Source organism: Trichophyton benhamiae (genome assembly GCF_000151125.1).
Source record: "Trichophyton benhamiae CBS 112371 chromosome Unknown Abenha-G-c-62g06.r1, whole genome shotgun sequence".
Classification (NCBI taxonomy): Eukaryota; Fungi; Ascomycota; class Eurotiomycetes; order Onygenales; family Arthrodermataceae; genus Trichophyton; species Trichophyton benhamiae.
The window spans coordinates 265233-287679 of NW_003315090.1; the positions used below are offsets into that span (position 1 = coordinate 265233).

A 22447-nucleotide genomic window follows, 5' to 3' on the forward strand; every position below is an offset into this window, starting at 1 on the left:
AAGATATAATGTGCTGCTCTTGATCGCGAACATCGTCGCTCTTCTTGAAGTTTTGTACAAGATTCAATTTTCGCAGACTGGCCGTGACGATATACCGGATTAATGTTTTACCGATATCCGGCATGGAACCGGGGGCCTCCCTAACCTTAAATAGGTACCTACCTAGACACAACGTCCATATCAGCGGCTGCAGGGTCTTCATCTCATATCATTCGTAGAGAGCGATTCACAGGAAGAGATAAAACGTTTGATTGGATATAAAGGTTTCATTTGCCAGAAGAGTTTATGGTAGTAGCGAGCACTAAGTTTTTTATGGATAGGTGTTGACTGATATGTACAAAGGTTGGATGCAAAGCGCGGCCTCCGGGCCCCCTTTTCCCCCAAAATTTTGATTGCGGGTAGTATCACCATTCATCGTCGGATTTCTCGTCATCTATAGCTAGTCAGCCTTTTATCTAACAATTAAACAGAGGTAAAATTGTCGAAGAGGTAACTTACCACTTGCGCTGACCTTCTTTTTTCGCTTAGCCAGAGCATCCTGGATGGCTCCCATCATGCCACCGGCGGGAGCGGGTGAAGCAGCAGATGAATCGGTTGCACTTCCGGGGACCATGGCCGCGCTTCGATCACGCTTCTCTGCTTCGCTGACTTTTCGTAGACCACGCCCACTGGAAGCTCGGATCGAGGCCATTAGATCATCCTTGCCTGGAGGTGCTTTTGGTAGGGAAGGTGCTGCACCGCCAGGAGGTGCTGGAGGGGGCGGAGGTGCTGGTGGACCTCCTGATGCTGGAGGAGGGGGAGGCGGTGGAGGGGGAGGAGGCGCTGCTGGAGCAGAAGAGGTAGATGTAGGTGGAAGCGGCGGCGGTGGAGGTGGAGGAGCTGGCGCATTTGAAGCAGGGAGCGGCGGTGGCGGAGGAGGTGGTGGTGCATTGTTAGTAGGAAGTGGTGGAGGTGGAGGGTGAGGTGGTGCAGATACTGGGGGAGACTGTCGTGGTGGTGGAGAGGGAGGAGCTGGGCTTCGTTGAGGAGGAGGAGGTGGTGGCGGTGGTGGTAGCATATGGGCATTTTGTGGTGTCTTTGGAGGTAATGGTGGCGGAGATATAGAGCTAGCCTCGTTCCTAGGCGGAAGGGGGGCAGGCATCCGACTCGGAGGAGGAACAGGAGCTGATACTTTGCGATTGGTTTGGACCGAAGCACGGTTGTCTTCTGGTGTTTTAGGCGGTCGCGGAGGAGGAGGTGGTCCTGGGTTGGCTAAATTAGAGCCGGATGCCGCACGGCTCCGTGATGGTAGACTAGGACCGGGAATATGGGCATATTTCCCGGCATCGGCAATTGGAGGGGGGGCCCGGAATCTTGGTCGTGGAGGTGATGGCTCCCGTTTGGGAGATTGGGCTGGAGACTGCTCCCGCGGAGGGGGAGGAGATGGAGGCGCATCTGGCCGGCCTCGTCTGGCAGGAGGAGGAGGTGGAGGTGCTCCTCGTTTACCAGTATTTTGCGGGCTGATAGGTTGGGATTTCGATGCATGCGGTGGAGGAACCGAAGGTGGCGGAGGCGGAGGCACCTTGGGCCTCTTTGTGGTATCTTGGGAGGCCGCTTCTGTGCTAGAGCCGTCAAGCTCGTTAGCTTGCTGTTTTTGCTCAATGTATGCCTTGATAAAGTCCGAATTCTCCGCTATCTGCTCCTCGGTAATCCCCATGGCCTTTAGCTCATCAAGGAGGCCTCTCCATGATGGGTCCACTGTATCAAGCGGAGAGGATGCCTTCTCATTGTTTACAGGGGCCGCCGGTGCTGAAGGAGCGGTATTGGCAGGTGGTTGTCTCGGGGGGATGATAGACTCCGCAGGATTTGGCGCCGACGAGGACCTATGGCCATGTAGAAGGCTTCCTACTCTGCCAAAACGGCTATGGCTTTTGCCATTCGATACCGGCGTTGGTGTCTGCCCGCGAGCCGCCGAAAACGGTGTGGCCTTGGTCTCCTTGCTAGCACTCTTTTCTCGTTCTGTCACTTTCTTGAGGAACGTCTTTGCCTCCTTTTCGTCTGCAAAGGAGAGACCAGCAAGGCAGTCTTCGAGCTCGAAGGTGTGGAAGAACGTCCTGTCCTGGTTGTATGCGAACCCGTCGTAGATTTCCTGGTCCCATAGAATCCCTCTGCCTGCAGGCTATATAGACAACGAAAACGAGGTCGAATTAGCAATCACAGTATCACAGACGATATAGCCAGGGCAAATAAAATAAAAATCCGTCCATACCGAGACGTCTACCAGTTTTATCCAGAATGTATGCCCAACGAGGTCATTTGCGAGAACTGCGGCGCCCTGCAGGCCAGTGTATATCCACTTATGAGTATTTGGCAGCGCAACGTAGAGTCTGGCAACTGCAACAGCGAGAATCTTGCTGGACGGCTTCGGGACAGTTCGTCTGACTGTCTCTTTATCGGCATCAGAGAGTATGGATGGCATGGTGGACTGCCCAGGAGCCCAAGGGAGTTATCGGTATTAATGTGGTCGTGTGTGCGAAGGATGCTGGCAACGGTGAGGACGGCTCAGGTATCCAGTCTCATCCTCAAGCGTGGATAATAAGTATTCCCCCAAACAGGCTCGTGGACTGCGCAGCGTCAGGGCCTGTAGTTGTTGCTGTCCGTCGGTTGTTCGGGCTGAAAGTGTCCATCCTCGAGGAGTTGTTGGTGTTTGCCTTCAACAAGAGGCTTAGAGACGCCAAGCCTCCGCCGACGTTGGGCGATTACGCAGTGACTGCACCGCGCGTTACTGATCTATATCTATGACTGGGCTATTTATTTACGTCTTTTAATGGCGGAGCAGCGGGGGCCACAGTGTTTTTTTCTACTTGAGGCGGTTGGCAGGAGATATCATTGGCACAGTTGTCTACTTCGATATCTTGTCTTTTGGAGGTAGTAAGTACTCACCCAGCATATGCGCAGGAATTAGGCACAAAAGTACATAGATAGCAGACATGTGCATAAACGCCCGTAAGTATATAATAGCCCCTTCAGCATTCTCAGCATGACAGGGTAGATTCACCGCACCCACGCAGATCGATCATCGTTGTCGACGGTGCTGGTTTGTTTAGGTTGGCGTAGTACTTTGGCCGCGGTGGGAGCCAGTTGGCGCAGAGTATCGGGGCCCCAAAGCCGAATAGTTAAGACACTGCCTTTCCATGGCCTTATCTATTCAGTGAAACGCCTCCAAATGGGAACTTCCAGGCCGGACCTATCAATTATGTGGACGGAAAGGCTCTCGTAATGTTGGTCTGTAGCATCCAGCGTGAGAAGCACCTTATTCCCATTAATCAATCCGATGCAGGGGAAGTTCGGCATATTCTCCCGCAAAGAAACTGCAAACTATCCCGCCGACTTCTGTGCCTTCCGGGACTTTTGTCTGTTGTTTGCGTTTCCAGCTGTACATGGCCTCCCTTGCAGTCTCTCGAGCTCCTGGACCAGCCGCTCTGCCTCTATGACGAGATCCTCTTGTTTGACGGTTTTTATCGGTGTATTCAAAATCACTTGAATCGTACATGACAGGCCCGGTTTCCGTTTCCCTACAACATTCCCTTCTGCGTCGAGGACGAGCTTTCTGCCGTCCTCGTCGTATCCATGCTTCTGCAGGGCTTCATAGTAGGCAGACCGAAACATTCGAGCGTACAAGGAACGGCCAACTGCTGGGGTGTCAGCCGGGCTACCAAGGGAGACGGACTTCCATATAATGTCTTTCTCTCTCTGTTTGAGCTTATAGTCGAACATTGGGCTGAGAATAGGCTTTGTCAACCTGCATCTCTTGGTGAACGGGGACTCAATGTTGCCGGCTGCGTATTTGACTGCGAAACAGCGGGCTTTGATGTTTAGCTTCTTCAAGCCCAGGTTCCACTCGAAAGGCTTGAGGTTCCTTGCCTTGTTCATGTTGCCGGAGAAGTTGGACCGCTTCGCAATCGCCAGTTGATAGGTTTAAGACGTGAACTCGGGGATGAAATTTCATTCCAACTCTCAACCTAAACATCAAAATGGATTAATGTTTCTCCGTCATGCTAGCACTACCTATCAATGTCTGTCTGGCTTAATTTCACTGTTGTTGCAATATTGAGATCGAGTGCTTACTTATGAGGAACGATGTAGTTCATTGACAGGCAGTCTCCAGGTGTGTTCAGTAACGGTTTCACTGTAGGGCGCCTTGTAGGACGCGTTGGACACTCGGCGGACAAGGCGCATTTCCGGCCTGGCTTTCCCGAGTCGCATATCTCGACTATTCACTGCCTTCCACTGTGCTTTCTTTTCCCACTCCTTCTTCTTGCTTCTTCTGCCTCGTCTTCTGCCTCTTCTTCTTCCGCCTCGCCGTCTTTTTATTCGTTCAATAAAAACTTTGTATGCCATGCCTAAGCTGAGTCAGCAGGGGCGAACTCACGTGGCGAACTCGTCCTCCCCCACTAAAAAAAGTCAGAAAAAAAGCCATCAAACCGATTCATCTCCCTCAACCCAACCTCATCCAGACGCTTGTGACGCCCCTGTTCAGAGCGGACTCATTTTTGTCTTGCTAAAAAGTGCCTATCAAATTCCTATACCCGTACTTTACAGCTAGTGAGACTCTGTCAGAATGCCGAAGAATAAGGGAAAGGTATGACTTACTCTTTATCGTGGCTCTTTAACCCCGCAGAACCCGCCCACGATAAGCACGAGGCCTATCCATGTCCAGGCGGATGGCGGCCTGAAAAGATATAGCTATGATCTATCTCGATACGGTGCTTTTCACTTTCGATATGTTGATGCTAACTACTAAATAGGGTGGTAAAAACAGACGTCGTGGAAAGAACGAGAACGACAATGAGAAGCGCGAGCTGACTTTCAAGGAGGAGGGACAAGAATACGCCCAGGTAGTCAAGATGTTGGGTAACGGTCGATTAGAGGCTCTCTGCTTCGACGGGGAGAAACGCCTGGCTCATATCCGTGGAAAGCTTCGCAAGAAGGTCTGGATCAACCAGGGAGACATCATCCTTCTCTCGCTCCGCGATTACCAAGACGAAAAGGGAGATGTCATTCTCAAGTACAACGCCGACGAGGCCAGAAGTTTGAAGGCCTATGGCGAGCTCCCAGAGAGTGCCAAGATCAACGAGACTGATACGTATGTTTCCCGTTACTGGTTGTTCATGAGGATATTTCTAACATTACTTTAGCTATGGTCATGAGGGTATTGAAGACAACGTCGAGTTCGACGAGGATCGTGATAGCAGTGATGAAAAGGACATCGACGTCGACGAGATCTGAACCCATCATCCTTCCAAAAGCGGCACGTCCCGGCTCGATGGATTACTTCTACTGTTCAACCAACAGCATCTATCCGATCGCCACTGTCTATTAAGAAACTTAAGGACGTTTGGTTTTCTTTCCAGCGGCTTGTCAATATAACTAGACTGGATTGATGAAGGCTCTCATTTGATCCTAGAAGTGTTTTCACATCGAGAAAGGATATCAATTACCTGACCGAACTTACCTCGCCGACGATGCATAGCCCCCTGGTATACACACGCTATCTGGAGGCTAACGAGTGTTGCTATTAGCCACATTCATGGTTCGTTCGTACGGAAAAGGGCCGCAATCACGTTAAAACAGTCGACCGACGCGTGCTCACGTAACTTGACCCGACGGTTTTCAGCAACGATTTTCCTTTTCCTTATTTTTACGTCTTCCTTAGCCATGGTGCATCTCGCTTCTTGTTATACCATCTCCTCTGGAATGCTGAAGAGTGTTGTCAAATGGTTATGGCCCTTTTCTTATTTTGTGCTCTTTTTATTTTCAGCATCACCTCGCTTTTCGTTGACTTTGCTACCTTCCCGTTTTTCATTTGGATCTTGCCATTCGGTCATGCTTCGCGATGGAAACTGAACGCATAGAATGATGAAAGTGATTAGTTGAGGTTGAATTAGCCAATAAAATTGGGTTTAATATAATTATTTTTCTCTTTCATGATTCATACACCGTCTCGGAATCGAATACGCTCCGAGTAAAGAATTTGTATATCTTTCTTGCTGCTTCTTTTCCCACCAGCGGTTCAAGTTGCTCAATTTCCATGTTGGCTACCTCATGGATGTTCTTCGTCTCTAGAATAAGACGCTCGAGAACCTTTGGTTCTACCCCTGGAACGGCTCGGATCATGTCTTGGGGTAGAAGGGAGAACACTCGATGCTCTATCCCGGACGCAGGCATCATATCCGCAGGTTGGCCATCGGACGTATCTAAGCCAGATATATTGAAATTGAGTCCGACTTGAACCGCCTTTATGGGATCAGGCTCTGAGTTATTCTTCTTCAACTCTGCAAATATTTCCGCCGTCTGGTAGGGTGAGGACGACCAAATTATCTTCAACCGAGGAAATGCTAGAGTAAGTAATACTAGTAGATGTTGTGCTGATTTAGGGTTTGCTGGGTTAATCATGTTGCCGGAGCCAAAGCTAGTGGCATTGTCGGCTACGTAGGACGTTGGAGTAGCAGAAGAGGTAAATGCATCGAAAGTGAACGCCTTGTTTTGGTCAAACTCGATTAGGAGCATCGGCTGGGAGTAGTGCTGAAGCATTGTTTCCGCTTGTGTGTACAACCGTCCGTTTTTTAGGGAACTGATCAAATCCCGTACAGACTTGCGCTCGACACAGATGTCCGGAGTGATAATGTAGTCACCCACGGTTAGTTGACATGGGACCACAACCATGCTACGGCCATGGAGTAGTGATGGAAGAGCACTTCGAAATTCTCGGACATCTACAACCACAGTTGGAGGCGCCGCCGTGCCCGCAAGTCGGCCACCACCAGCAATTCGGGTGTTCACAGTCCGTAAGAATTGCTCTTGGGGATCTTCATGGCTCTTATCGTGGACTAACTGCATGGCCATCGTCTACGGTACACAAATCGTTAGCGAAGAACATGGAAGCAATGATGTTTATAGTCTGTACTTACCCCCCTTTCATGAATCAGTTTTGTAAAAGCATCCTTCTCACGGCGAACGGCACTCAAATATCGCTGCTCTTCCACTGACTCACCATAATACATGAAATATACCCGTACATTTCTCTCTTGATGGGAACTGCGATATACCTCCACCCGCCTAATGAATGCTGCATCAGGCTCGTACATTATGATGTATCTGGGCCGTAGTTCCTCGAGGACATGTTCATCCATATCTCCATCGTAGTGGTGAACAACTAGCAAGTCGTTCACGTCATAAAGCTCATAGTAGTTATCCATATCTTGAAGATCATCTTCCAGGGTGATGTGTTGAACTTCTTCTAATATTGCTTGTTGTATAACCTCCTCTGAAAGATTTGGTACCTCAGGAAAATCCTCAGTGTCTACCTGAACGCTCCCATGAGCTGGTCTTCCAGCTCCAGAAGTGCTAGCAGTGGAACTACCGCCACGCACTCGTCGTCTTTTATTCGGGGGCGCTCTCCCAAAATGACCTTGAGGAGCGACGCTGCTGATAGACGTAAAACCCGGTACCTCAGCAATGCCTTTCGTTTTTGGCTTTACATCATATAAATGGTTGTTCACATTCGAGAGATTTCTTTTCCAGTAAAGATATTCTCGGAGTTTCCTTCGCATCATAGTATCCGCAGATGGTTGACGTTCATCTTCGTGGGGTATAATCTCGGTCTCATCATCTTCATTTTTATCAAAAGATTTCTCCCTTTGATGCATGGTGGAAAGATATTCACGAACTTGTCGGCAGGTTTGTTGGTCACTACACATGACAAGGATGGCATTGTTGGAGGAACCCGGAGCTGCAGGATTTAAGTATGTGTCCTGCTCAATTTCTTGCAACACTTCCGCAAGAACAGCCCACTTAGGTTGCTCTTCCAAGACGGGTTCAATACCATTGAAGATGTCGGGAGAAGATGATGTGGTCTTCTCTGAGGCCTTCTTTTTGTATACTCGTGACTTAGCAGTATCAAAAAGTACATGTGCTGCCCCAAGGAATAGCCAAGGCGAGTAATTTTGTTTTGTAGACCCTGCAGGAGCCGAATGGGCACTTATGACAGTGTCAAGATATTTATTCAACGAAACGGCGTCGAATGTCAATAGAGAACTTAGCCTACTTGTTAGATTGAATTATCGAGATAGCTTGGGAGGTTATTGCGAGTAATCTTACTGGAGAATAGACCGAAGAACTGTTAGGTCGCTGGCAATCTGTCGTGTTCTAAAAGAGACACGGTGCCATACCGGATCCAGCTGTCGGCGAATGGCAACATCAAAATTCTTATGAAGTGCGCTATCCACTGTCCAATCGTCCCCAACATCGAGGCCTGTATTGGATCTTTTGAGTTCTCTTATATTCACTTCGACACATTCTAATACTGCGTTTTGTATTTCTTTCATTTTATCAGTCATTGGAACCTCGAGTTCAATCACCTCAGCTTTCCTATGGCCTTCCAGGGACTCTGCAACAGTAACCTGGAACCTTGGCCACAGGGATGTCTTTTGGAGAAATAGGTTCCGCAGCATATTTGATAATGGTGCAAATCCAGTGGTGAAAGGCTCTGGGGTGTCTGAGAACGCTTTGAGCATTCCATCCTTGTTGTACTGCCTATATATTCGGATGATAAATGCTTCGAGAGAAGTGGCTACCACTCTATCCAGTAGCTTTTAGCAAAGATAGAACGCTCACGTTTCTAGGTATCATGCTTACTTTTCAGCATGAAGAATGATCATGCCAGTGATGAGTTTTGGGTCAAGGAGTCCTATAGCGCCACTGTTAAGAGAGGGCCTAGTAGGCATAAGGAGACATGGCACATAAACGTACGGGAAAGTAAATCCACAACCAGAATCCGAGAGGTCACGCTGATGACGCCTCCCTCTGAGTACATTTTATGCCTGCAGTGTATTAGTTTAAAGAAGCCAGTATAAGTTTGATAAAAATATGCAATACCTCGTGGAAACAGTAGCTCGATCAGTGTTAATGACCTTGAGCCCCCTGGCCAAAGGTGATTTACTGACAGCATAATGTTCCGCCAGTGCTATCTCTAGTTAGCATCGACGTAACAAAGATAGACTTGCTATACCAGTTCCTAAAATCAAACCAACCTTCACCAATCCATTCATTCTCACGGTCAGTTGCCCCAACTAATATGACCAGATTATTCCCAGCCGCATCATAAGTGTGAAGCAAGTTGGTTATTATTTTGAGAAGACCTAGACCCTGGGCTAAGATCACCAGTTCGTCTTCAGATCGCAATTCATTTAACAAATTTTGTTGATATTGCTACAATATAGGTCAGGTAATGAAATATATCTTTCATAATCTCGGTTTGGACCCATACCAGAGGTAGAGACAGCTTGATTAGCGAAGCCGGCAGTCCAGACGACATCATACGAGAACCGTTGATGTCTACTCGATGAGGCGGACACGAAAGTGACAGGAAAACACGTGATCCACTAGTTAGCTGGTAAAGTGAATAATTGCACAAGGCGGCTAAAGAAGGTGGAGGTAATTGAAACGTGAAAGTGCTGTGCTAGGCCCCTATCTACCGCTATGTCTGTGAGGCAGTCCCTTGATCGTCGAGGTGTTGCATGAAGTTATCAAAATGCGGCTCAAGAAGCTTCGACGCTCTAGGATTATGTAATGGTGACGGCACTAGTCACTAAAGCAGCAATTGATGTGTGCTAAAACGGCAACGAGCATCGCCACGTTTGGTCTCGTCGCATCAGATTATGTAATGGGCGCTGATACCAGGCGATGATGAAGCTCATCTCAGGGAATCAGAACACAAATGCTGTCGCTGCTCTTGTTTGCTGCAGAGGCACCAGAGAGATACCCCAGGTATACGTCATATTGTGTGATCTGGTCGCTTGTGACGTATTGACACCATTCTCCGTTCTACTGCTCGGTCGAAAGATCGAGGAGGTGGTAGACGATGTTGGTCTCCCTAACCGTTGGGAAGGTCGATGCCGGCGTTGCAGTCCTTCTCACGGAAGATAATCGACTGGTAGGCTTGCAATACAATCCCCCGCACTGTGTCGTCAATGAGTCCGTACCCATCCACAGCCATTTCTCACTAAGTCGCTAAATTTTGATTTTCGCTCAGATTGAGTTCCCGTCCGTCCTTCTGCCGAGAAATATCACATCTGGAAGTATAGTCGATATCACTGTCTCCCCAAACGAAGCGGCCGAGGCTGCGGATCAAGCTGCATCCAAAGCTCTACAGGACAAGATCCTTAATACCTATGGAATCAATACACCCTCTCCCCCTGTTTTACGACTGAAGAATGCAACACAGACCTCCTTGGTTTTGGAATGGGATCCAATACAGCTAGCCACCGCCTCGCTTAAATCCTTATCTCTATATCGCAATGGCTCGAAAGCAGGGTCGATTCCACGACCGCTCGATATGCTCAGCACGAAAATAAGCGGTCTTGCTATTGATACAGAATATACTTTCCAACTTATCCTTCGTACCTCCGCCGGTATGTTTAGTTCTGAAAAACTAGTTTGTCGAACCCACAAAATGACAGATTTATCCGGAATTACGGTTACTGCTGGAATTCTCCCTGACAATTTAAGAGAGTCGCTGGCGAATGCAGTGGATAGAATTGGAGGGAAGCTTATTGATACGGTTCGTATTGATACGACACACTTCGTCTGTACGGAGGGTAGAGGTCCTGCCTGGGAAAAGGCTGTTGAGATGAATATACCTGTCGTCCGGCCAGAATGGGTAGAAGGGTGTGAGCGTGAAGGGACTATAGTAAGCGTGCGAGGTTACTATCTGAATGCCGATCCGAAATTACGGCAGATTGGCCCTGGAGTCGGCGCACAGCAGAATAAGAAAAACTCAATTTTGAGCTTACCAACACACGGACGACAAAACAGTACGGCTACCTCTCGATCGTCGCCTGAGAATAACCAAGTCCCTCCCGTTACACCATTCCCTGGCGGTCCAAGGAGTGAAGTTCCTAATGGCTTAAGACCTGAAGGAGGCTCACCACCTCTTCCCCCGCCAAAGGATGATAATGGATCCTCAAAAGACCTCCCTAGCCCCCCAGTACCTAAGAATGAAAATGAAAAGGAGGACAATGGAAACGATCAGGAAACGGGGGAGGATAGTCACACCGCACCTGACAATGACGCTGCAACAAATGATGAGGATGATAAAATACTAGCCAATGGGCAACGAGATGAGAAGGCCCCAACATCCCACTCTAAATCAGATGATGCGGAAGACGATACTGAACATCAGTCACCAGACCCGGAAGCAGAGGTCATTAAAGAATCAGGAGGTGGAAAAGCCACTAAAGGAGCCAATTCTGAAGAAGCAGAAATGGAAGAAGTGACACTATGAGGAAATTTTCTTTCTCCCAGCTTTGCCTGATGATTCAGGACATTGCTTATCCCTCGATTTTAACCCTCTGCAGCAAAAGGCGTCTATCTGAATGGCATGTTATACAGATAGCATTCTTATTGTGCTTTCCTATTCGATTTTGCAAGCTACCAAATTTTTAACTTAAGCTAGCCTTCAGGGGTGTACTATGTACATTGCTGCTTTCAGCCATTACTTACGACTTTAATTGTATTAAGATTGTTTGATCTTTACAGCTCCCCCTATTTGGCCACAGATTTGACTCTTCAATTTCAATTTAGACTGTTCATATTAGCAAAACCTCGTGCGTAGTGTCACTTGAGATATGAAATTTTCGAAGAGTTTCTTAAATAAACCAACTTTTATATTTTAAACGAATGACTACCAATACGTCTATACATTAACCAGGGATTCCCGTCCCCCAATCTAAACTATATACAACAGGAAATTTGGATAAGCATCTTAGTGGGTTTCAGTCAGGCTCTGGACTCTTCCAAGCATGTACTCGAGCATACGGTATGCAGCAGTAGGAGCATACTGTGGGATTTCTAGGTATATGTGTTAGCGACCTTCCAGGCACCAGATTGAAATATTCCAACTTACCGTGTCCAGCAAGGTCAACAGTAACCCAAGTGAGGCCACGCTCACGATGGGTCTTGCCAACAAATCCAGCTCCGCCGACTTCAGATCCATCCTTATATGGAACATAGAACTTGTCAGATGGTTCCTTCTGGAAGCCCTGGAGACCGCCCCAAGTCATGTTTTGGATGGAGGCCAAGCTGCCTTCGGTGAAGAGGAGGAAATCAAGGTCACCGTGTGCAATAATGGTGTTGTTTGTTCTCTCAATGACACTGGCAAGTGGGCCATATGAGCTGGGGACAGAGCGGTCATTGCGGTGAGGACCGAAGATCTGGGATTCACCACAAAGGCGGTAATCAGTTGGGTGGGCGTGGATGGCTTCCTGGATTTGCTTGTTGTTGAAGAAGTTCTTTGGTCCATTCATGACGTTGGATGGGCTTGGGCAGTTGTCCCTGAGGTGATAGATGTTGAAGCATGGGTTGACTTCCTTGACAGCAGCGATAATCTCGTCCCAAACATCACATCCAGCAGACTTTCCAGGGACAGTCATGGGGCCAGCTGGAGGGAACTTCAAAGCATCATCCATGAACTTCTTGTATCCACAACTCTCCCATTTTTTGGTGATGTCGTTAACGAAGGTCTCATTCAGGTCAATAATGTTGTTGAAGCGGTGCAATGCAGGAACAGATGGGGCTAGGGGAGCATATTAGCATTAATTCTAACTTTTGAATAAGATGATACCTGACTTACCATCAATGATCACTTCGGTAGCACCAATGGATGGGTCAATGATTGTAATACCCTGGACATTAAAGTATTCAGAATCCTTCCTGTCTAGCATCCCACTGGCAATGTAGGGGATATATTGACCAGCGTAACTCTCTCCAGCAAGGTAGACATCACTGTGATGGAGGTCAAAGGTGTCCATGAAATTCTTCCAGAAGTCGCTGAACTGGTTTGCAACATCGATCTCATCCTTCACAGTGGGTGGGCCAGGGGAGAAGCCAGTTCCCGCTGGTTGATCAACCCAGACCATATTAGTGAGTTTGGACCAAGCATAGGGGTTCTTGACTGGGCCATCAGTGCCCGGCTGCCACAAGAACGGTCCATTCTCTTGAAGAAGACCAATCATGGAGCTACATCCGGGGCCACCGTTGAGCCATATGGTGATTTCGTTTTTGGCTTCTGGGTTCTCTGATGGGAAGTACCAGAAAAACAAACTAGAGTTTCCAGCTGGAGTGTTGGCAAGATTTCCAGCATACGACTCTCCAATATCAAAAGGGACACCCGGGATGCTGTTTGGGTCAACATAGAACTCTATCCAAGAAACTAACGTTAGACCAACTGAAGAAGACGTATATAGAAAGGAAAGATTTTACTCTTGTTCTTGCTAGTCAAGTGTTTGGGGGCCTTTGCGGTATCACCAGAAGCATCACGTTTGTCAAACGCATGCTGATTTCCTAGCACTTTGCGGGCTCTGTCGATAGGAGCTACTGCTGCCTCGGTGGCACCCAAGCAGAGAGCGGCTGCCACAATCTGTGTAAAACGCATATTTAACACTGCTTTGTGTTTCCTCTGTGGTAGGTAAAAGAGAAGATTCAGCTTTTTGTTGTGTTGTTCTTGATGAATGAAGGAAAAAAAGACAACAGAGGTGGGAAATTCTCTGGAATTTATATCCCATAGTTCTTCATTCTCGGAGGCTAGTATGATTTACCATCAATGAAAGCCTAACTTCTCTCCTGCCATACAGCAGCCGTGTGTTTCCGCAGCATTACCCGTTGTCCGTGGTTGGTATCCGTCCCAGGCAGTGGAATGAAAATGACGGACAGAGCACGCCGATGGCTCCATGACTCTTGAGTCCAGTCCGAAGATTAACACCAAAGATGCCTAGTTAGGAATTGTGGTCTGCTTTCTGAAGTCCTACTACTGGTATCTTAATGGAGGATGGATCATTGCGAATTGAATCATGAACCATGAGTAGCGGGTCTTGTGTGAGATAGAAACAGTTGTTCCCGCTCTGTTTGCACATCACTGGGCCTGATGGAATAAAATGATCGGAGAGATGTTCCGTGGCCCATTAGGGAGGAGCCTTTGGTATATATTTTTTTCCATCCATAGCAGAGCTTTGGGTAGACAGCCCAAGCCTTTTCGAGAAAGCTTGTCCACGACCGACGTTCAACAAGATACACGTGCTTAGAATGCATATAGTCCAGGAGGGCCTTTCTAGTTAGTTCCGGAGATTAATCCCATGCCAGGCAGTTGAGGCACGGGATATACTATGACTTGTAAAAGCCAATAAGCCAGGAACATGGCTGGGGCCAAAATACAGAAGAGTCTCCGTCTCTCTCGCAATGTCACTAAACAAAAAATGGCGCCTCTTGAATTTAGACAGGTGATCGACGGCAGGGTATCTCGTTCCATCGCGCCACAGAGGGTACTGTCGACCGTGCCTTGTCCCTGTCTGTGATATCTTGTTTCTCTTCGGGTGGAGCTTCATGGAGTCCCTCTTCCACATTTTATATACTACTAATGGAAGACATCCAATCACGTGATTTGGTCTTCTTTCATTGGCTGGGCGTTAAGTTCCGGCCGGGAGATGCCCCGAGCCTTCCTGCACATCTGCCGAGAACGCCCTCGCTGCATATTGAACCGAGCTCCGTGGAGTGGATTTTCTGTTGGCCACACGGAGTTTGTTCATATTGCGAAACAAGTCTTTGCGTGGGGTTGCATGGAGGGGATACCTAGGGGCTCATCCTTGTCTAATCCAGACTCTAGCCACCGGACTTATTCTTTCAGGAGTAACAGAAGGCTGAGTCGAGCAACAGTATTGTGTTTAGTTTATAGGGGCGTGTTAAGGTCGAATTCTGAGCGTGTGTTGTGTTTAGCCAGCATCCTGTTTCAGCTTTCATTGAACCCGCTTGCCTTACTTAGCTGCCGTTGAAAATGCATTTTTAGCACCCCATAGACTTTTGCTCAATTAGTCGCGTGGTGGAACGCTTCTCTTCCACTTTGATCAAGTATGTTACCCACATAGCTCAGTCATATAAGCGTCATTGTGCATAAAGGAACATTGCCGCGCCTGCGAACCGTCTTGCATTGACAACTCAACAGATATCCCTGCTAAATATCGTGTCCCTGTATTATCTGATGGTTCGGACTGGCCGATGAACCCTTGGTATTAAGTATAATAAGAATTTCAAAATGTAAACATGACGGCACTAGCTTTTCGGTAGATAGTTTTAAATACCCAAATTTCTGGTCGTCCGACAAATAAAATGAGAGTACGAAGCCATATCTTGAAGACTATATGGACCTCTTCACATAAGGCAGCGAAACAGCGTTGTGCTTGATTTTCTTCAGGCTCCCAAAGAGATTTCGGTGGGGGTACTATTCATTATACTTCGGTCAAGTAAGTACTCTGCACCAGCGTTTCGTAGGAAATCTGATGCTTTCCGTAGGTCTGGTTTAAGCAGTTATAATCAATGAGCGCTCTCCCGACAATCAAATTGGCCAATTTAACCACACCGAGAAAGTTTTCTTCTCACTCCTTAGACCAGCGGTGGAGCTATCTGAAAGTTGACGTTCACCAAAATGAATTCCCACTCTTCTTAGGAGTATGGTCGCATCCTCAATGCCATGGTTCATTATTCCGTCGGGTATCATTATGGTCCCTCTTTTCGACGGTTAGCGCCCTGTTTGGTAAGAAATAGGAGGAGCTAATCAGCGCATTAGTTATCATATTGGAAGTAGCGCCTGCCCTTAATAGTATAAAGTGATATATAACGAAAGACTAACATAACATACGCCGTAGGTATACCATAAACAATACTCAATAGTTGCTTGTTAAGGGTGTCAACAAATATTTTGTAGAAGTTGAAGCGGCTTCGCGTTTCATTGGACATTGGAACGGCAGGCGACCTTATTTAAACTTTTAGGTTTCGGAAGCGGTTGTATATTGTTCCGCAGTTTGCAACTGTTGAGCAACCGCCAGACACAAGTTCGGCATACTTAACCATTCCCCCATCAGAACCGTTTCGTGGTTGGCTACGTGTTCCCCTTGCATAACGGCAAAATTACCGATAATCAGACGCCAAGCGCCCTGTTTCTAGTTTTCGCCCATTTTCATTGGCTACTAACTAATATTCATCCAATTGAAAGTAACGATAACGCGGACCTACCCAATTCATTTAACCGATCGGTTATAATGGGCGCCTTTTGCGAGTTCTTCCTTCAGAATTCACTAACCAAAAGATTCATATCATTTTCTTAAATGATTATATACTTACTAGCTAAAGCACACGTATGCAGCCGATATGTGCTAATTTCTAAAATTCTTCGTATAATTATCGCATCGGAGCGACTTTTATACCCAAGGAATATCAAAAGAGATAGGTACTCTCCATTGGTATCTTTATGAACCTAAGGTGGACTGGAGAGTGCGTGTTTGCCCAAATAATCGCTCGAGATGGACTGTTTACCAGACGCACAGTCTCCAAATCTACACCTTGTTCATCCAACGCAGAACGAGAATCTTTCGATATGGAAGGATACATCAGCAGAATGGAAGGGAGCCCTGACTGTTTCGGAATACATGAAGGAATATCAGTACCTCATGACCGTTCCCCTAGCAAGGGATGGATGCATGACTCAGTGGGTTTTAGTTGATAAAACTCTCCCGGCTGATCAACGAATAATTCTCGCCTCATGTGAAACTTTTCGAAAAGCGTCTCTCACCCGGGAACTAGATGGGAGCGTCAAAGACACAATCACTCATGGAGTTGCAAGTGTATACTGCGAGCCACAATTCCGAGGACGAGGCTATCCCTCGCGATTAATGGACGAATTGTCCCGGCTGCTCCCAACCTGGCAAGCTGATGGGAGAGAATGCGTTGCCAGCATTCTGTTTTCTGATATTGGGGGAGATTTCTATGGAAAGCGCGGATGGAAGCCGTTCCCCAGCCATCATATCAACTTTGAACCAGCGTGTATGCCAATATCCACCGCTAAGCCGATACTGATCAAGGACTTGGGCCCACTTTGCAAGCTTGATGTTAATATTATACAGAAATCAATGGCTGCTACAAGCCTAGGGATATTGCAGCATATGGTTATACCTGACCTTGATCATATATTATGGCATGGATGTAGGGAGAAGTTTGTATGTGAGAAACTCTTTGGAGAAGTGCCAGAGAGGAAGGGGGCTATTGTGGGAGATCCCGGAAATAGAGTATGGATACTTTGGAACCACAGATTCGTTGGAGCTCCAGGAGATCAAAGTGCAGCAAACACACTATATATCCTGAGATTTGTGGTGGAGAATCAAGCTGTTCTTCAGAATATTTCTACTGAGTCCACGCGGCAAACATCGCTTAACGAGGAGGAAGAGCTGCTTGTTCGTTATGCTAGAGACGCAATACAGGCAGCCCAGAATGAAGCCGCGGAATGGAAATTAAATTCGGTCGAGACATGGGATCCCTCCCCCCAAATTCAAGCCTTGATACAGCGAACTGGAATTCCGTATCAGAAGAAAACAAGGGTTGATAATGAAATATGTTGTTTCAACTGGTTGAGAAAGGGGGAAGACGAGAGGGGGGCTGTGGAATGGGCTGCAATTGAAAGATACTGTTGGTGCTGACCGCTTCACACAACAATTCAAAGCACATATGCGAATTTAATATGCTATAATAGCCACGACAACCAGCCCGTTTACCAGCGCCTTAATTCACCACAGGGTATGACCTGAAGACAAAGAGTCGCTCCTCGTACAAGCTTGACCCATGTTTAGATTCAATACCTTCTAGATCCATTGATATACTCCCTTCGTCAACAAGCCCGAGCCTCATATAAAATGGGATAGCATTCAATGTACCCTCGAGGATTAGAGGTACCCTTTCCTTAGTGCATTGCGCAAGAGCCTGTCTCACGAGTAAAGTCGCCGCACCACGACGTTCGTACTTCGGGTCGGTAGCAATGAAGGTCATATCTTGATGGTAATTAACATAAGAACAGGGACGGGGAGCCTATAGTTAATTAACCTACGATAATGCGGCGTATCTCCGATAGCTTTCCGTGTCACATCCAGGACCCTCGCGCTCCATGCATTCAGAACCTCCATATCTGTGCCCTCTGGTAATTGCAACGGTGCCTCTCTGTGCGGGCCAGGGGTATACCTTGGAAGACACCACCGTGCAAAACTGACAAGACAGCCCTGAACATCCCGGACGACGAATACAGCATAGCCCGGGTCCCGGATCTCCTGTATTATCAGGTCAATCAGGAACGTTTTCAGTCCATCCTGAGCAGTTGCCGTTGGAAACTGGGCTAGAAGCATGCGATTAGAGCTAAATGCCTTGAAATGAATGTCAACAATGCGCTGGGCATCTGACTCCTGTGCCTGCTCAAGTATAAGGCCTGGAACGTCCGAGTGTGTACTCATATTCCAAGCTGAACATGTACTTCAAGGGTGATATAACATGATACGTCTTCGATATTCTTCGAGGGTATCCGTACAGTTAATAATTATGGAAAAAATAATAAAAAGTAAATGTAAAAGGTTTATATATAACTTATCAAGCTGGGTATCTGCCGTGCCGCCATGACGCTGTTGGGCGTCAATAAAGGGTGGCCACAGGGGAAATCGCTGGCGATTGGCAGTGTTATGCAGTACACGAGGCTGGTGGGTGCCCTCATAGGGTGACAAGTTAGACGGCCTATGCATAGACAAGTCTCCGTGGCACAACTGGTTAGCGCGTCAGACTGTTAGCAGCAATCTGCTGAGTCATCTGGAGGTTCACAGTTCGATCCTGTGCGGGGACGTCTTCTTTTTTTTCATTTCACTATGTCCGTGCTTAGTCATCACAGACATTTTATATTTTATTTTTAGCCTCTTTAGTTGAGATGAATAAGGTTTGATAGGAAGATGCAAAAAATAGATAGCTACGAAGGACAAGACGTGATGAGCTGGAAACATTTTGATAGCTCCCACTTGCGATATCTTATATCTTTTTATTCTTCATCTTCTCTCATCAACCCTAAGGATATGCCCTTCCTTGCTCTAGGCATCGCTGCATTTGCTCCCCTCATCAGCGTCTTGAGCCATGGTATCCCAGAGTCGTACCATGCATGCCGGGTGGGACAGGCAATGGCACTGCTCTCATCGCTCATGCTGCCGATTGTGATGTCTACCACCAAGCCAGTAGGACTAGACCGCGGCCTTTTAGTGAAATAGGTGAAGTTGGTACCGCAGCTTGCGCAGAAGGTCCGAGTGACATATTCCGACGACGAATATTTGGACAAATAAGTCGGCACTGGATATGGATTTGGCTCATCTTCGTAAAAACCTTGGCCATCTTTCGAGCAGGCCTCCAGTGTTGTCTGTTTCACACGTTCTTCACGACCATTTGCCGGTGAGAGAACAGCTACATCCCACTCTACCCATTCTTGCGGGCAGATGAACCATGCTTGCACTGGAGCCCCGGCGGCGTGGCGGCAGTCGCTGCAGTGATCGATGGAGATGATTGGAAGATCGATATTGATGATATTCTCTGTTTCTTCCTTGTTTTCACTGCCGTCAGGTCGTGAATTTGCTCGCAGAGCCTGAACCTTGAATTTGACGGCTCCGCGATCACTTGCTTTGGGCACCTTTATGGTATACTGGACTGCTTTGCACAGGCACCCGCCATGTAGGTTGAGGGCTTCCGATGGGAAGTCCGTCATGGCTAAATAGATAGTAAGCTCCCTCTCGATTGATTTGTAGGGTTTTATAAGAATAATCTTATGTCAAGTCGTTGTGACACCGTCCTCACAGGTTTGTTGTGCCTGTTATATTAAGGACGGGTTGGGGAGGCTAATACATTTACACCTCGTATTGTGTTACTGAGTCACATAAAAATCAAAACCACAACCATGACTCTATTTTGGTAACGCCTCTGTTTATCTTTATTCATGAAAGGTTGACAAATAGCCATCAGAAATACGAGCCGAACCCAAGCAATATATTTACTCAACTGCAAAAGACGCAAGGCTGTTTATTCAAGGAATATAAATTATGTGATTAGAGAAAATAAAGGGAATCTATATATATGCATAATGCTAGACTATTTTCTTAAGATCAAGGATATCAGGCTGCCAACAATAAACAGAAAAAAGGGGCCCATTTTTATCGAAACAAGAGATATAAGGGCTCTAGAGAATAACAGTAAAGCGCTTGCTGGTGCGTATACGTTCTCCATATACGTAGAATACGATCGGAAGTGGCGCCAGGGCCAGGGCGATAAACGCAAGGAGGGAATTACCCCATCCTAGGCCGAGGGCTTTATACATCCTTTGGCCACAGAGGGGTAGGACAGCACCGAATATTGAGCGTAGTACGGAGTTGGCAGCCAATGCACTTGCAGAATGGCGGGTATACGCGTCGACCAGGTAGGTGGATATAGTCATCTAGAGATAACGTGTTAGCATAACCGCGAATTGAATAATGTCGAATGATACTAAGCTTACAAAAGTAAATATCATGCCAATGCCGACGAATGCCGTTCCGATGATAGGAACGACATAATGAACACCCTTCTCTGAAGGCCACCCGTACCAGAAGAGGCCTACAGGGAGAAAGAGACTGCCTGGGATAAGTGGTGGGAGACGATATTCAGGTTTCATGACACCGCCGTTCCGAGCAGCTAGGGACTTGAGCAGACGATCGGATGTCGTGCCTAGGACACCCAAACCGAGGAGACAACCAATTCCAATGCCGAGAAATGAAAGGCCAACGGTACCTAGACAGAAAAAGGTTGGTTAGTATTCATGTTTTTTTTTCCAAACTGAGCAGTATGATAGAATAAAGGAGCAGGACTCACCCTGAGAGAAATGGTATTTTCCGATGAAGACTCCGGAGATGGTTGTGAATAACAGATAGAGATACCCATACACAACGGCGGCATAGAGAGATAGAAGGAAAACAATAGGCGAAAGGAATAACATCTTCGTTGGGCGGACAATGGATTGAAAGAAGAGGTCCTTTGGCTTCTGTCCGGAGTCTAGAGCAGATCTAAGGTTGGTGTTTCCAGTTTCCTTGATAAGCCGTTTAGTCTTGCGGGCCAGGATGGCTGGATGGTAGGACTCATTGAGCCAGATGAATGTGTTGAGAGCAACAGCACCAGACTATTCGGATGTATATATTAGCTGGAAGCTTTCAGCCACCCGTAAAAAAGAGCCATGCTTACCGCAATGGATAGAACCCAGAAAGTCCATCTCCACCCCAACGCTTGAGTTAGGAAAGCACCAGCAACTGGGCCAATAACTGGGCCAAGCAATGGGCCAAGAGCCCATGCAGCAAGAGCACCGCCTCGTTTCTCTTGCCGAATCATATCGGAGATGGTGCCAGCACCGATAGTCAAGGGAGCACTGCCCGCAGTGCCCGCAAAGAAACGGAATACAATTAGTGATTCGAGGGAGTTGGCAAGGGCGCAAGCAATGTTGAACACGACGAAGAGAACGTTGCAGATGGTGTATAATGGGGCACGACCGTACATTTCCGAAAGGGGTGCAATGATCAAAGGTCCAAAGGAGAACCCTAGGAGGTAAACCGATACGACGAAAGATGCAAGCTCGGGGTTTGTACTGTTGAATTCCTTCATCACTTCACCGACTCCGGGTGCAAACATAGAAGACCCAAGAGGACTAAAGATGACACATTAGCTAGCCTGTATCTTTAGAGGACAAAACTTGAAAGGCATATAATTTCATACGTTAGTAGTGTAATGAGGCCGACGCAGCTAACTATGACGACCTTTTTGATCGATGACCAGTTCTCTGGGTGTGCAGGGTCATCTGGGCCATCCCAGTAAACGATATTTGGGTCATCATACTCCTTATACCCTACCGGGACCCTTTTTGTCGCCACAGGAGCTTCTGGAATTGCCTTTTCAACATCTGCACTGCCATTCGCAGTTATGACCGTAGATGTGTTCATTTCCTCCGCGATAGTCCGGTCAGACGGTAGGTTCTCTGATGATGAACTAGGAATCGAGCCCTTCTCTGAGGATCTGGTATTGCCATTGTCGTCAGAGACTGGCGGAACGATAGTCGAGGCCTCTATAAACGAAGATACAACGTCAGGAGGACAATTGAATTAAGGAGCCACGATCCTACTTCATGCATGTATCGGGACTACATACTATCGCTCTCTTCCATCTTTGATGTTTGGGGGGGAGAAGACATCGCGGAACTTCTCCTGCGGGCAGCTTTCTGGCCCGGTGCTTAAAGGAGAAGTATGTATGTGTCTATCCAGATAAATTCCCTGTGCCACTCTGTTGGCCAGCAACGATTGGAAGCGTCTTATATATAGAAGGACGACGGGAAGACTGTGACGGGGTTAACGGCAATAACCGGTGGAGATTATGTATGTAGGGGAAGTAAGGGGGTATCTTGAGCTTGGAGCGGAGAATGGTTTTTGGAAAAGTGAGGCCGGCACTCAGAATAGTTGTACGGAGTATGTATGTACAAGAAGAGAAGAAGGAGGATAAAAAGTCT

At 47.3% G+C, this 22447-nt stretch overlaps 10 protein-coding genes across 10 annotated transcripts; 3 read left to right on the top strand and 7 right to left on the bottom strand.

The window, feature by feature from the left end:
• Positions 1–404: 404 nt before the first annotated feature.
• ARB_02027 (uncharacterized protein) lies at positions 405–2458 on the bottom strand (the record flags this gene model as incomplete). The annotated part of the gene is made up of 3 exons (XM_003011752.1): positions 405–433; positions 499–2158; positions 2249–2458. The coding sequence occupies 3 exons, from the start codon at positions 2456–2458 to the stop codon at positions 405–407; spliced, it is 1899 nt and encodes a 632-aa protein (XP_003011798.1).
• An 899-nt stretch (positions 2459–3357) lies between these two features.
• Positions 3358–3912, bottom strand: ARB_02028 (uncharacterized protein; the record flags this gene model as incomplete). The annotated part of the gene is made up of 1 exon (XM_003011753.1): positions 3358–3912. The coding sequence occupies one exon, from the start codon at positions 3910–3912 to the stop codon at positions 3358–3360; it is 555 nt and encodes a 184-aa protein (XP_003011799.1).
• Positions 3913–4600: 688 nt separating this feature from the next.
• ARB_02029 (uncharacterized protein) lies at positions 4601–5268 on the top strand (the record flags this gene model as incomplete). Its single annotated transcript, XM_003011754.1, has 3 exons — positions 4601–4621; positions 4788–5125; positions 5178–5268. The coding sequence occupies 3 exons, from the start codon at positions 4601–4603 to the stop codon at positions 5266–5268; spliced, it is 450 nt and encodes a 149-aa protein (XP_003011800.1).
• Positions 5269–5964: 696 nt separating this feature from the next.
• Positions 5965–8854, bottom strand: ARB_02030 (uncharacterized protein; the record flags this gene model as incomplete). Its single annotated transcript, XM_003011755.1, has 5 exons — positions 5965–6888; positions 6951–8082; positions 8140–8619; positions 8677–8728; positions 8791–8854. The coding sequence occupies 5 exons, from the start codon at positions 8852–8854 to the stop codon at positions 5965–5967; spliced, it is 2652 nt and encodes an 883-aa protein (XP_003011801.1).
• Positions 8855–9726: 872 nt separating this feature from the next.
• ARB_02031 (uncharacterized protein) lies at positions 9727–11323 on the top strand (the record flags this gene model as incomplete). The annotated part of the gene is made up of 2 exons (XM_003011756.1): positions 9727–9903; positions 10073–11323. The coding sequence occupies 2 exons, from the start codon at positions 9727–9729 to the stop codon at positions 11321–11323; spliced, it is 1428 nt and encodes a 475-aa protein (XP_003011802.1).
• Positions 11324–11803: 480 nt separating this feature from the next.
• On the bottom strand, positions 11804–13692 carry ARB_02032 (uncharacterized protein; the record flags this gene model as incomplete). The annotated part of the gene is made up of 5 exons (XM_003011757.1): positions 11804–11889; positions 11945–12613; positions 12671–13237; positions 13300–13620; positions 13653–13692. The coding sequence occupies 5 exons, from the start codon at positions 13690–13692 to the stop codon at positions 11804–11806; spliced, it is 1683 nt and encodes a 560-aa protein (XP_003011803.1).
• Positions 13693–16385: 2693 nt separating this feature from the next.
• ARB_02033 (uncharacterized protein) lies at positions 16386–17555 on the top strand (the record flags this gene model as incomplete). Its single annotated transcript, XM_003011758.1, has 1 exon — positions 16386–17555. One exon carries the CDS (start codon positions 16386–16388, stop codon positions 17553–17555), a length of 1170 nt encoding a protein of 389 aa, XP_003011804.1.
• Positions 17556–17637: 82 nt separating this feature from the next.
• Positions 17638–18356, bottom strand: ARB_02034 (GNAT family acetyltransferase, putative; the record flags this gene model as incomplete). Its single annotated transcript, XM_003011759.1, has 2 exons — positions 17638–17903; positions 17960–18356. 2 exons carry the CDS (start codon positions 18354–18356, stop codon positions 17638–17640), a joined length of 663 nt encoding a protein of 220 aa, XP_003011805.1.
• Positions 18357–18925: 569 nt separating this feature from the next.
• ARB_02035 (uncharacterized protein) lies at positions 18926–19636 on the bottom strand (the record flags this gene model as incomplete). The annotated part of the gene is made up of 1 exon (XM_003011760.1): positions 18926–19636. The coding sequence occupies one exon, from the start codon at positions 19634–19636 to the stop codon at positions 18926–18928; it is 711 nt and encodes a 236-aa protein (XP_003011806.1).
• A 468-nt stretch (positions 19637–20104) lies between these two features.
• On the bottom strand, positions 20105–22135 carry ARB_02036 (MFS multidrug transporter, putative; the record flags this gene model as incomplete). The annotated part of the gene is made up of 6 exons (XM_003011761.1): positions 20105–20359; positions 20420–20691; positions 20773–21076; positions 21139–21595; positions 21664–22009; positions 22093–22135. 6 exons carry the CDS (start codon positions 22133–22135, stop codon positions 20105–20107), a joined length of 1677 nt encoding a protein of 558 aa, XP_003011807.1.
• Between the last annotated feature and the right edge of the window lie 312 nt (positions 22136–22447).